The following is a 13,760-nucleotide window of genomic DNA, read 5'->3' as shown; positions in this document are numbered from 1 at the left end:
TGGAGCAACAAAATGTAATACGGGGATAAATGGTGCAGTCTCTTACACAGAATTTACAAATATTCCTGTGTTTTCACACAAATTTGACCAGTCAATTTCCAAGTTGTTTTTAAAGACGTTCATGATGCATACAGATTGATTCACTATGAACCGTTCTGAGTCAAGCTGATCTTGCTTTGTAATGAACCGACTCATCCTTATTCACTAACCTGACATTTCAAGCATATTCTGCCCTACAGAAAAGCAATATTTATGAGAGTGTGACTAGAAAAATGCATAATCATTATAAAAAGGTCCATAACTTTTACATGACTAGAAAACAATTTATAATTCCTTAATAAACATAACTGACTTGAATTTATTGACTTAATTTCTATTCGCACTTTGTTTATTGCCTGTGCTGGAAAGATGTGTGGCGTATGACCACCTTCTTAATATTGTGTTGGTCCTTCTTTTGCAGCTCTGACCCATCAAGGCATGGACTCCTCTAGACCCCTGAAGGTGTGTTGTAGTATCTTCACCAAGATGTTAGCAGCAGATCCTTTAAAGGTGCCATCGAACGTTTTTTTACAAGATGTAATATAAGTCTAAGGTGTCCCCTGAATGTGTCTGTGAAGTTTCAGCTCAAAATACCCCATAGATTTTTTATTATTCATTTTTTTAACTGCCTATTTTGGGGCATAATTAGAAATACGCCGATTCAGGCTGCAGCCCCTTTAAATCGTGCGCTCCCCACCCCCTCCCGAGCTCTCGACTCTATCACTGCATAAACAAAGTTCACACAGCTAATATAACCCTCAAAATGGATCTTTACAAAGTGTTCGTCATGCACGCTGCATGCATACATCGGATTATGTGACTATTGTATTTATTTGGATGTAATATCGGTTACAAAATAACGACATGGCTCTGGTCTCCGTGAATACAGTAAGAAACGATGGTAACTTTAACCACATTTAACAGTACATTAGCAACATGCTAATGAAACATTTTGAAAGACAGTTTACAGATATCACTAAAAATATCATGTTATCATGGATCATGTCAGTTATTATTGCTCCATCTGCCATTTTTCGCTATTGTCCTTGCTTGCTTACCTAGTCTGTTGATTCAGCTGTGCACAGATCCTGATGTTAATACTGGCTGCCCTTGTCTAATGCCTTGAACATGAGCTGGCATATGCAAATATTGGGGGCGTACATATTAATGATCCCGACTGTTACGTAACAGTCAGTGTTATGTTGAGATTCGCCTGTTCTTCGGAGGTCTTTTAAACAAATGAGATTTATATAAGAAGGAGGAAACAATGGAGTTTGAGACTCACTGTATGTCATTTCCATGTACTGAACTCTTGTTATTTAACTATGCCGAGGTAAATTAAATTTTTAATTCTAGGGCACCTTTAAGTCCTGTAAGTTGTGAGGTGGAGCCTCTATGGATCGGACTTGTTTGTTCAGCACATCCCACAGATGCTCGATTGGATTGAGATCTGGGGAATTTGGAGGCCAATCAACACCTCAGTCTCGTTGTTGTGCTCCTCAAACCATTCCTGAACCATTTTTGCTTTGAGGCAGGGACCATTATCCTGCTGAAAGAGGCCACAGCCACCAGGGAATACTGTTTCCATGAAAGGCTGTACATGGTCTGCAACAATGCTTAGGTAGGTGGTACGTGTCAAAGTAACATCCACATGGATGGCAGGATCCAAGTTTTCCCAGCGGACCATTGCACAAAGCATCACACTGCCTCTGCCGGCTTGCCTTCTTCCCATAGTGCATCCTGGTGCCATGTGTTCCCCAGGTAAGTGACGCACAGGGCCATCCACGTGATGTAAAAGAAAATGTGATTCATCAGACCAGGCCACCTTCTTCCATTGCTCCGTGGTCCAGTTCTGATGCTCTCTGTTGGCTCTTTCGGCGGTGGACAGGGTCAGCATGGGCACCCTGACTGGTCTGCAGCTATTCAGCTCCATACGCAACAAACTGATGCACTGTGTATTCTGACACCTTTCTATCAGAACCAGCATGAACTTCTTGAGCAGTTTGAGCTACAGTAGCTCGTCTGTTGGATCGAACCACACAGGCCAGCCTTCGCTCCCCACGTGCATCAATGAGCCTTGGCCGCCCATGACCCTGTCGCCGGTTCACCACTGTTCCTTACTCGGACCACTTTTGATAGATACTGACCACTGCAGACCGGGAACACCCCACAAGAGCTGCAGTTTTGGAGACGCTCTGATATAGTCTTCTAGCCATCACAATTTGGTCCTTGTCAAACTCACTCAAATCCTTACACTTGCCCATTTTTCCTGCTTCTAACATCAACTTTGAGGACAAAATGTTCACTTGCTGCCCAATATATTCCACACACTAAAAGGTGCCATGATGAAGAGATAATCAGTATTATTCACTTCACCTTTCAGTGCTCATAATATATATATATATATACACACTAGAACTTAATTCATTCTTTCATATTTGAAGAAATTCCTGTCCTGTTTTGTAATTAACCTATATGTTAAATAAATAATATATGAATAAAGATGATTAATTTCTGTAATGTTAAACATAAAACAAGTTATACTGGTATTATATTAATTTAATATATTTAAATATTAATATATATAAAAATATATATTAATTTAATATATTTAAATATTAATATATATAAAAATATAAAGCTCTTAATATGTAGAGGATAGACTTATTATAAATAAAAGAAAATACTGTCATCAGAGTTCTCAGACTTTCTGAGAAATGACTATTTCCAGTCATTTGGGAAAGATAACACTCACAAATCACAATTCTCCAGTCAGACATTTAAAAAAAAAAAAAGATGTAAATCATTGTTACTTTTTGTCAGTCTTGGAAATCATAATTGTACAATTTCCAGGTTTTCCATGATGATGTGATTCTAAAGCTCACTTTACACCAGACACGATCAAAAATCCTACCGAACTGGTGTAAATGGAGACATTTTTCAGCTTTAACAGCAGTCACATCAACCTAATGTGTGTACTTGTTAGGGAACTAGTGGTTAATGAAGCATAGATGTAGACCTTTGACTTCAGCTATGTAATCCTCAGGTCAGCCCCATATCAAAACACACACTAATCTCTGCATGTACGACATGAAGCTCACCAGAACGCTCCATTCATGCTGTCCTCATCAGAGTTCAGTCAACACACGGTCCAGGTAAGTGCCTGGACGCTCGGCTGGTCAGGTGAAACCGCATCCCCGGCCCGCGGGGGCTTTTCATAGTTCTGTGCGCTAGCTACAGTTACACACCGGCAGGCTGATAACAAGACTCGACTTTCAGGAGCACTCATGTGTGTGGCAGGTGTCCGAGGACAGCGGCGTCATACAGGTGTCAGAGAGCTAATGGTGAGAAACAGCCCAACCGAGAGGCCTTACACACTCTTACATCTGTTTCCCTGCAAGTTTGTACTTGAGTACATGGTATTGGTCAGATAGGCAATCTGAAAATGCAAAAAACAGGATAAGGATGTTTAAAAATCATTTAAAAGGTTTTTAGTTCACCCCAAAATGAAAATTCTGTCATTAATCACTCACCCTAATGTCGTTCCACACCCATAAGACCTTTGTTCATCTTCAGAACACAAATGAAGATATTTTTGATGAAATTTTCAGTACTAAAGTCATTATTTTTGTTGTTTTTTTGCACACAAAAAATATTCTTGTCGCTTCCTAACATTAGGGTTGAACCACTGTAGTCACATGGACTATTTTAACGATGTCTTTAGTACCTTTCTGGGCCTTGAAAGTGGTAATAACGTTGCAGTCTATCATATCTTATGGGTTTGGAAGGACATGAAGGTGAGGAATTAATGACAGAATAAAGCAATAAGCCCCAAGAAGCTGTGGTTTACAGTGAATTTAGAACAGCTCAGGGGCATTGTTAAGCATGACGTGGAGCGGAGCTGCCTAAAACCCACTTAGCTGTTATAAATTCAGTGTAAACCATGGCTTCACAGGGCTAAAGCGGTTATTCCATATATACAAATATTAAAGCAAATATACGTATATACAGATGGAACTTTTATGAAGTAAAATCACTAAAAGCCTTCCTTCTGCTGGAAAAAGTCTAATTTACACAGCTACTGACCAATCAGAATCAAGGACTGGAACTAATTGTTTTATAATTTTCATTTTTGGGTGAACTAACTCTTTAAAATCTCATTTGTTTAATGAATAATTAGAAGAACCAACTCAAGCAAATTATTTCTATTAATCGCATCCATTACTTTTCTATGACTTGACCAGTATCAAATTATCAAAAATGAATGTTTCATGACTGTGGGAATCTGAAATAAATGCATTATGAATAATTGTCAGTGCGGCCATATCAATCTGCTGCTCTTGATGTGACTCGTATAACTATGCATGTAGATGAATACAGTATTTTTAAAAATGATTTAATATTGGCTTGATTACAATGACAGCTTCAACTCAATAAATACTGTAATAAATCACTTACTTGAAGTCACTTTATTATTCTGGGCTTCTTATTTTAACACTCAAATTGACAACAACAATAAAATCAACCAACCAACATTTTTAAAATTTCTTCTTCATTATAAACTGAACAAGAGTGCTTTAAGCATTGTGAAAATAAAATTGTTAAAATAAAGACTGAAGGAAAATATTTATTATACAATTTACTTAAAATGTGCATAAAAGTGACTGAAGTGAAAAAGGCAGCTACTCCTGATTTTCTAGCAATAACCAATGGGGATCTATTGAGAACATCATATGAGTTTATCAAAAAAAAACAAAAGTGTTGATCTAGGAGCTGTTCTGATGCCCAAAACACATTGATGGCTAAACACTGACCTTAGATCAGCGTTTAATTTTCTGAGCAGTCAAATGTTCTACACATAAGAATGGCCCTTAAAGCAACGAAAGCCATTGTTCCTACAGAGTTTTGATAACAGCTTGTCCACAAACAAGCGGCATGATGCAGGAAAATTAGATCCATGAAACTGCAAAGATTTGTTGTGTAAAACAGGAACAGTTGTGATGCAGACAGTAACTCTTTATATAGACATAGAACCCTACAGGCCTGTTTTGTTGTACATCTCCAAAGTAACGTGGAATCAAACAGGAGCTCTGAGGTTCTGATTGGTCAGCATCTTGAGTCTCCGCCTCTCCATAGCCTGCTGCTTCTTCCTCTCGATCTCAGCATCACTGCACTTCACGGCTCCAGACTTACACACATCTACAGAAACACACACTGAATAAGAGTTTGAAATTAGACAATATATTTCAGAAACATTGATTTAAGTCAGATAGTTAGTAAATATAACACCAACAAGGTTTTTTGGTTAAATTAATATTAAATAAGTAAATATTATTTCCGTACATTCACAAAAGGCTCTGCCCTCTTCTGAAAAGGAGGTGGGGAGCAGCAGCAGCTCAGCATTTAAAGAGACACACACGAAAATAGCGTGTTTTTGCTGCCACCAAAATGGTTTTATAAAACATCCTATAATAAATAATCCATGGGGTATTTTGAACTGAAATTTTACAGACACAATCTGGGGATACTTGAGACTTATATTACATCTTTTCCTTTTGCTCATTTTGTGAAAAGATATTCTTGATTGTCTACCTAGAATTTTTTTTAAACAGTATTTTACTACTTAGACATTTTTAATAATTAAAAATAGAGATAACATACCCCTAAATACTACTTGCTATCACAATAAAACAAATATTTACTGTACCTTTGGCAAGGACCGGCGCAGACTTGAACGAGTCCGTGTATGGCTTTTTGAACTGGTGACTGTCTGATATTCTCACATCTGATTGGAGGACAGCCAGCACGCCCCTCTCGTGACCCTGCTGTGTGGGGGCAGCAGCAGCACAGGTCCCATGTCCCACTACAGAGGAGCTGCTCACCTGTTTAAATTTATACGGTCCATTACTTGAGGGGCCAGATGGTCTCATTGCGTCACATGACACATTAGAGCCGAGTCCTGTAGGCCCAGAACTCGCAGCATGAGCTTTCTGCCTGTACAGAGACACTGATGTGTTTGCACTGGACATGGAAACATTAGCAGCCGGCCTTTTGGGTGGATAAGGATGAGCAAATGCCGTTTGCTGACTGGCCATTTCATACAGTTTGTTTTGTGGTGCTTTTGTGGTGTTGTGTTGGCCGTTTGAGCCTGGGGTTTCAGCGTTCCCAGATAACTCCTCGAGATTATCACACGCCTCACAAAACAGATCATCGTCCTCGACTCCGTCATCCCAGATGTCATCAGATGCAAAAAAGGAGTCCAGGTCTTCATCTAAAACATCACCGAAGCCATCTTGGCCTGTAACGGCATCCTCTTCTCTTTGTTTAACACCTCCAGAGTTTGGATTTTGGTGCGTGCTAGGTGGCTTCGAATGAAGAGAAGTGCTGAGGCCGGTGGACGGCAGCATCTCTTTGGTGTTTGAATGGAAATGGCGTGTTGAAGAAACAATGTTGAGTTCAGATGACTTTTGAATAACCTGATCCTGTCGTACTTGCGTTTTGTGCTGATATTGCTGGTTCTGACTGGCATTAAAGCAATTTGGAGCAACTGGCAAAGCTTTACTCATGGGAAAAACCTTATTTGTGCAATTATTTTCCATGTGATTTCCAATTCTAGGCAACACTCCACAAGGCTTTGCCTCTATCTGAGAGTCCAGCTGAAAAGTTTGTTTGCTTTTCATCTTTTGCCCTTGAAATGTGCCAAATTTAACATCATTTTTAGCTTCTTGTGGTTTGTTTGCCATTTCACTTAAGGCAGTTTGATTCTTGTGAGTTTGTATTTGTGTTGAACTGTGCTGCGGCGCAGCAAACAGATCTGGGTTTTGCGTCATCTCCAACAGCAAAGAGTCATCAAGTAAACCGTCGCTGTTCCAATCGTCATCAAAATCATCAGCATTCTTAACTTGTTTACTGTCACCGTTTGCTTTCGTACCAAACAAAGAACCTCTTTGTGAATCACAGGCTTTCAGAACATTTCTCTCAGAGACATCCTGAGTATGAAAACTCGACGCCTGACTGAGACGCCCGCTGAGCTGCTGAGTCGGCCCATCGAAAAGGAAATCAAGGTCATCGTCCATCTCCTGATTAAGCCCTCTTTCATCAACAGGGTTCTCATTGGGTTCTAGAGCAGCACTCTTTACGGCAGAACCGTTGTGAGCTGTTGTGAATCGATCGCCACGTGGCGACTCTTGCTTCACGGCATGTACTGAACCTGGTGCATCCGAGCTCTGTTCTTGAGCTTCATCTTGCCTCATGTTGAAGTCAAAGCGCTTCGCCAGCCGCATTAGATCTTCTACAGTGCTCTGTCTGCGACATACAAAACAGCAGAATTTAGATGAATATGGACGATGACTAAATGCATAAATATGATACACCCTCACTTTTCTGTGCTATTTACTGTAAATGGGTAGTTGATGTATATAATGTAGTAACATCATTGCAATTTGCTGCATTATAGTATTTGACAATCAGAAGCGGTTTGTGCCGGTCACAAATAGTTAGATCTTTCGGATTGCCCATTAAGTTCCAAATAAAAAGAGAAAATTATATAATATAATAAAATGTTTAATTTGTAAACTAATCAAATCACCATATAATTCAAAAGATATGCATTACCACATAGTTATTTAATATATAAACAATTTTTCCATTGGATTTACAGCAAGATTAACTAGATTATACAGTTTCTGTGATATATCACATATTTTATATATCATTTTATATCTTAGTGTCATATCATATAGCGATGTGTGTTTATGCTGACATAATAAAAAAAAAAAAAAAAAAAAGAGTTTGTCTTTTAAAATCTTCTATTACGTGTCATTATATTTATTGAGTTGGCTCATGCGTTTTATGTTTCATGAAATGTGACGTGATTCCCAGTAAGGGAGCATAGTGAGCATCGATGCTCTCGTTTTTGCAGTGCACTGTGGGATTTTTCAGGAACATTCCTGGCTGACTCCGTGATCAGTGATTGAGACGCACCATTAAGTCGGGTGCACCTGTATGATTTATATTAGTCTTTTACGACTGTTGCTTGTCAGGCTTTACGAACATGATCCCTGTCATGTCACACTGTGGGATCTCAGCTGTCATTAATGTCATACTGTACGACAGTAAATATGCATTAAAAATAGACACATGCGAGAAGACTCATCAGGAGTTTTATATCATCAATCCTTGACACGTTCAGTGATGTGAGCTGCATTACACAAGGGATGGAAATTGTGGCTAGCAAACAAAAACAATTAGTGCGTTTACATGCACGTTCTTAACCCGATTATGATTAATATCCCGGCAATGCACGCAATCAAACTTGTTAACCCGTTTTCCTTTATCGGAGTAAAGGTCATAAACGACTTAAGCATAAACCAATCATCACAGGTAGATTTTTGCCCCTTACAACGATTTCGCCCAGCATGTAAATGCATTAACCTGTTTTCTGTTGGCTTATTGAAGTGCTGCAGATTACTGAAGATTTAAAGGGATAGTTCACCCAAAAATGAAAATTTGATGTTTATCTGCTTACCCCCAGTGCATCCAAGATGTAGATGACTTTATTTCTTCAGTCGAACGCAAATTATGATTTTTTTAACTGCAACCGCTGCCGTCTGTCAGTCAAATAATAGCAGTAGATGGGAACTTCAACTATAACAGTAAATAAAACTTGCTTAGACAAATCAAAATTAAACCTGCGGCTCGTGACGACACATTAATGACCTAAGAGACGAAACGATCGGTTTGTGCGAGAAACCGAACATTATTTATATAATTTTTACCTCTAATACACCACTATGTCCAACTCCGTTCAGCTTCCTGCTAGTGAGTTCAAAAAACACATTCTGGTGACGGAAGTGATGTCTCGCCCATATACTTCAATGAGCGCGAGACATCACTTCCGTTGTCAGAGCGCGATCAGACCTCACTAGCCGGAAGCTGAACGGAGTTGGACATAGTGGTGTATTAGAGGTAAAAAATTATATAAATACTGTTCGGTTTCTCGCACAAACCGATCGTTTCGTGTCTTAGGACATCAATGTGCCGTCACGAGCCGCAGGGTTTTATTTGGATTTGTCTATGGAAGTTTTTTCGACTCTTACTGTTCAAGTTCCCAATCACTGCTATTATTTGACTGACAGACGGCAGCGGTTGCAGTTAAAAACCATCATTTGTGTTCAACTGAAGAAATAAAGTCACCTACATCTTGGATGCCCTGGGGGTAAGCAGATAAACATCAAATTTTCATTTTTGGGTGAACTATCCCTTTAAAGTCCACATGGAATCAAAATTTAAGTTTTCTATGAATATGTTAAACTTAAGGTTTTGAATAAGCTGGTGTGTTCCAAAACAATTACAAAATTCGCATTTAGGAGATATAAGCATTCAAAACTTAAAGTCTCTCACTTCCACTAAAATGGATCACGGATTTTCATGACATCACATCGCACTTCAGTTTCTCGTCAAATCTTCTGTCCAATCAAATGCTCTCTAGAATCTGAAGACCCCCCTCTAACAGACGCTGAAGCCTCGGCTGAAATCATTCATTTGTTCACACATTTACTAGTTTCTACATGGTGATTGGCACATAGTGCACTATAGAGAATAGGATAGGGAACGATTCAGACAGTGTAAATATGCTTTCCTTTGACGCGAATGAAGTCCGTTTTCGCGTTAGTGTCACGTGAACCGCCGCAACGCGAGCAGTCTGCTCCGCTCCAGAGACACGAGAGCACAGAGTGGATCATATGCGCGAGTCGGCTCAGACCACAAAAGGTATCGGACCCATTTGAATTCTGCACAGAATGCTGTATATAAGCGATATAAAGGACATTATGAGGAGAAACGGTTAGAGATTAGAAGGAAACTGAGGTTTTACAGAGTCTAACGGCTCTGGCCGAGCTGTAACATAAATTAAACGCTATTGGCTGTTTAAAAAAAGGGGCGGGGCTGTTCGAAATATCGCAGTCATCCTGTTTCAGTTGAAATTACGTCAACACATTGAATAATGCTGCGTTTCAACACTCTTCAGTGGGCCTTTAAGTGCATCCAGACAAAGCGAGCATGGAAATATAATAGCAAACTCAGACTCTTTCTTGACCCAAAAAATGATAAAAGTGCCCTCATCTTATGCAGCAGAAGTAACTAGTACAGTGAAAATGCTGCATCTGTAACTGCATTAGAGGATAATATGCAAGCCATAAGTTTCCTGCTGACATGTTGCAATACTTTTCTTCAGGTATTTATGCTTTATTTAAAATCACAACCAACATAACAAATGAAATACTCTGCGTCAGATACATAAATTATTACATTTTGAGTCACTACCGGGAAATAACCTCATTTATTAATAAAGTCTTGTAAACGCGGTTTACTTAAGTTGTCAGGTTATTGGTTTGTATGTAAACAGGACAATGGGTTAGTTCAATAAGCAGATTTTTGTGAGTTATCGGTGTACTGGTGTGAATGTAAACATGCTCTAGCGCTCATTTGGATTACGGCTTCTTTTGAAAAGGAAAAAACAAAGACGATGTGTATGGAGCAAGTGGTGGTTTGTTGTTATCTCACTAATTGTGTCATCAGGTTCTGCTCTCCTATTGGTTTTTGATTTGACACTTGTCATAGCAGAAGTCACACTGCAGGACTGTACGTCAAATTTTATGACACTGCCAGAATCTAATGGTGCGAACGTGCCTAAAGATTCCCACTCCTACAGCTTACTTTGTCTGCACGGGCTTGACTTTGGCTTGCCGTACTTCTGGTGTGCAGGGAATGGCACTATCTCCAATCCACTGCAGTAAAGACGAGTCCGCTTCTTCTAGTCTTCCATTCTATAAACAAAGAAATGATAATACACTAGAGACATGTTGAACTGAAAACACAAGCACTGTGGCAGTTCATGCTCCTCGAGCAAACCTTTGGAGCGATCCGATTGGCAATGTCCGATATATCCACCGTTCTGACATTTGCGGTTCTCCTTTGTCCACGACCTGAAATAAACACACTTCTGTCATGCTTTGATCCTGCATGTTTAAAGAGATGCACAATTCTAATAGACATTATTACCATGTCGAATGGGTGATGGAGATGTCGTATCCCATATAATGTCCTGATGAGAATCAGGATCGTTGCTGGGGGAATCATCAGCTATCAGTCTTCTGAACTGGCCTCTTGCTGGACGTGTCGGCGTCTTGAACTCTGCTATAAAATACAAAAACACATGCATTAAAAGGTGCAGTATGTAAGAATTCTGTCCGCTAGAAGCCTATTCAAAACAAAGGCGTAGCTTGATGACGCCAAGTTTGAGCGCAGAATCTTGGGACATGTGGTCTCCATCTCAACAGACGGTGGAAAATAATCGGGATAGGACTCAGGAAGAAATCATGTTCATGGATGCGATTATTAATGTCACTATAGTATGAAGCAGAGCAGCACCGAGTGTTGTGGGAGCAGAACGAGGCCGCTGGAGCAATTGCGCAACACACACCTCACGAGCAGCGGGACTTTTATTATGCCACAGTCGCTTCCGCTTTTCCGGTCATGAGTATGAGGTAACACAGCTCTGTTTATCATATTAGATACATTTGAGTGTGTTGAAAATTATGTAATAATGTTACTCTGTGTGTTCGCTCGGCGGCTGCTGTGAGACACTGTTGCACACTGCAGTTAGATAGATCGATTTTAGAATATCACATTAAATGCTGGATGGCTTGATAAATGCCATGCAATTAATTTCAAAAAGGTATTGTATGATGGTCTTTGGTGTTTCCATGGTTTCTACAAAATAAAACCGGAAACCGAGGGTAACGCGGGAATGACGCAATTGACAGGCGACTCCTCACACGTCCCGGAGCCTTGGTTAAAATTGCAATTTTCTCACGATTTACAAATAGTTGGAAACATTTGGGATATTGTAAGTACTCAAGTGAACAAAATATATAACACTAGCCTAGTGGTTTTTGAATATTTTACTGCAAAAATATGACATATTGCACCTTTAATAAAGAAACATGGCTGCATCTGATGGGTTTGCAGTGCATTTTAATCACCCAATGCAAAAAATAAAAACTTTATAGTGCTTTTATATGTGGGAGTTTTCTTATATTTTTCATGCCCACATCATAGGCCTATTTGATAAAAATGTCCAAAGACATAATGTAACTTAAATCATCAAGTTGAGAGCTCCACTTGACCAGAGCACTTTGGTCTACTATTTTATTAAAAAGTGTATTAAATTACAACACAAATTCAAAATTTTAAGTTAGAAAATTAAACAGGTAACGTTATGACTCAACGGTAAAGAATATAGCCTAACATTCATAGAAAAAGCTTTGCGCATTTCAGGAATCAGTTACATATGATATAAAGCCACGAAGCACATTGGTGTCTGTTTTTCGGGAGGTTTGGCACCTGTGTTTCGGATCTGCCCGGGGTTTAGTGTCGCTGCTCTCGGGCTCCGTCTCAGTCTGTTTACTTTCGACTTCATCTGCGTCAGTTTGGCGATTTCAGTTTGCTCACGCTCCTGACTGCCTCTGCCCTCCATGTTGGTGGATTATCCCGAATGTCCACAGCGCAATATATCACCGAACTGGTGTTATATTATTTCTGATTTTCATTCCCATCATGAGCCTGGTGTGATGTGAATAAAAAAAAATTGTTCAAACATTCCGCCAAAGACGCAGTTCCTCCCAGGATTCATTGCGGAAATGTGCTCGAGAACATCCGATGTGCGTAACTGCTGCGCAACAGCGACGCATACTATCTTTATTAACAACAAATAACAACAACATAGCTGTGCAATGACAGAATTAAATAGCTGAAAAAATCTACTAAAGACTAATTGTTTATTAAATGTTGCTTATAAGTCTGGTTGTTTCACGTGATATGTAACTTAGTTGAAAACATTTCGTTTTCTTAACAAAACAATGACAAATAAAATGAGTAACCTATTCAAGTAATGAGCCAAGACATGCAGTTTCCCAGTGATTTTCATGAGAAAGGGGTTTTCATCAACATCAGTAATAACTAATAAATAATAGGAAGAATGAATAAATCTTCCTGCAAATAATATGGTTCAAGGAATATAGTACACATTTTGTTTGTCGATTTTCAGTCGAAATCCAGTCATTTAAATAGGAATTCATGGGGTCTTCTCCATGCAGAATTCACATGGTAACTGAGTCATTCCATGAAACCGGTACGATTTGAGTTCGTGTATTTTATCTATTGGGTCACCAAAAATGCTTTATATATTAATTGAAATGTCTCCTTTAATATTGTTTTAAAACATGACTTCTTCATATTAGATTTTTTTTTTTTCAGTTGACACCACCTATTTTGTCATGTCCCTTTAAGGCTTTCTATGAAAGTGTACTTGGGATATGAATAATAAAATGAGAAAAAGGCCATACATTTTGCCATTCCCATAAATATCCATCTGTGCTTTTTTGCTGGTAATGATTATTATTATATAAAGTAAATTCATGATTATTCATTAAAATTGAATATTATATTAATTTCCGTACCTCAGTAACCCCTCAACCCCGTTACTCAATCCATTCTCCCCCTATAGAAATAATGAACTGACACTTTTGTGACATCATTAATAGGAAGTGACATCATAGATGTCTTCATTGTGAGCAGACACAGGCAAATCACCACCTATACTTTAATAATTATAACTAAATTATGTTGTGAAATTGTGTTGGTCAAGCTTAACGACTCAA

The 13,760-nt window shown here is 39.0% G+C and overlaps 1 protein-coding gene across 2 annotated transcripts; it reads right to left on the bottom strand.

The window, feature by feature from the left end:
• Window positions 1-4,451: 4,451 nt before the first annotated feature.
• etaa1a (ETAA1 activator of ATR kinase a) lies at window positions 4,452-12,717 on the bottom strand. 2 transcript variants are annotated; one of them, XM_067404614.1, is made up of 6 exons: window positions 12,445-12,717; window positions 11,101-11,235; window positions 10,951-11,024; window positions 10,756-10,865; window positions 5,747-7,344; window positions 4,452-5,253 (listed from the first exon to the last, which is right to left on the bottom strand). In XM_067404614.1, the coding sequence occupies exons 1-6, from the start codon at window positions 12,575-12,577 to the stop codon at window positions 5,117-5,119; spliced, it is 2,187 nt and encodes a 728-aa protein (XP_067260715.1). In that variant the 5' UTR covers window positions 12,578-12,717; the 3' UTR covers window positions 4,452-5,116. The 2 variants fall into 2 exon arrangements, with proteins under 2 accessions (XP_067260715.1, XP_067260716.1); XM_067404615.1 differs by having other exon boundaries at window positions 4,452-5,238.
• Between the last annotated feature and the right edge of the window lie 1,043 nt (window positions 12,718-13,760).

The sequence above is a fragment of the Chanodichthys erythropterus genome, chromosome 12 (assembly GCF_024489055.1).
Source record: "Chanodichthys erythropterus isolate Z2021 chromosome 12, ASM2448905v1, whole genome shotgun sequence".
NCBI lineage: Eukaryota > Metazoa > Chordata > Actinopteri > Cypriniformes > Xenocyprididae > Chanodichthys > Chanodichthys erythropterus.
The sequence above is the reverse complement of the archived record's forward strand: the minus strand, read 5'-3'. Positions and strand labels throughout refer to the sequence as shown.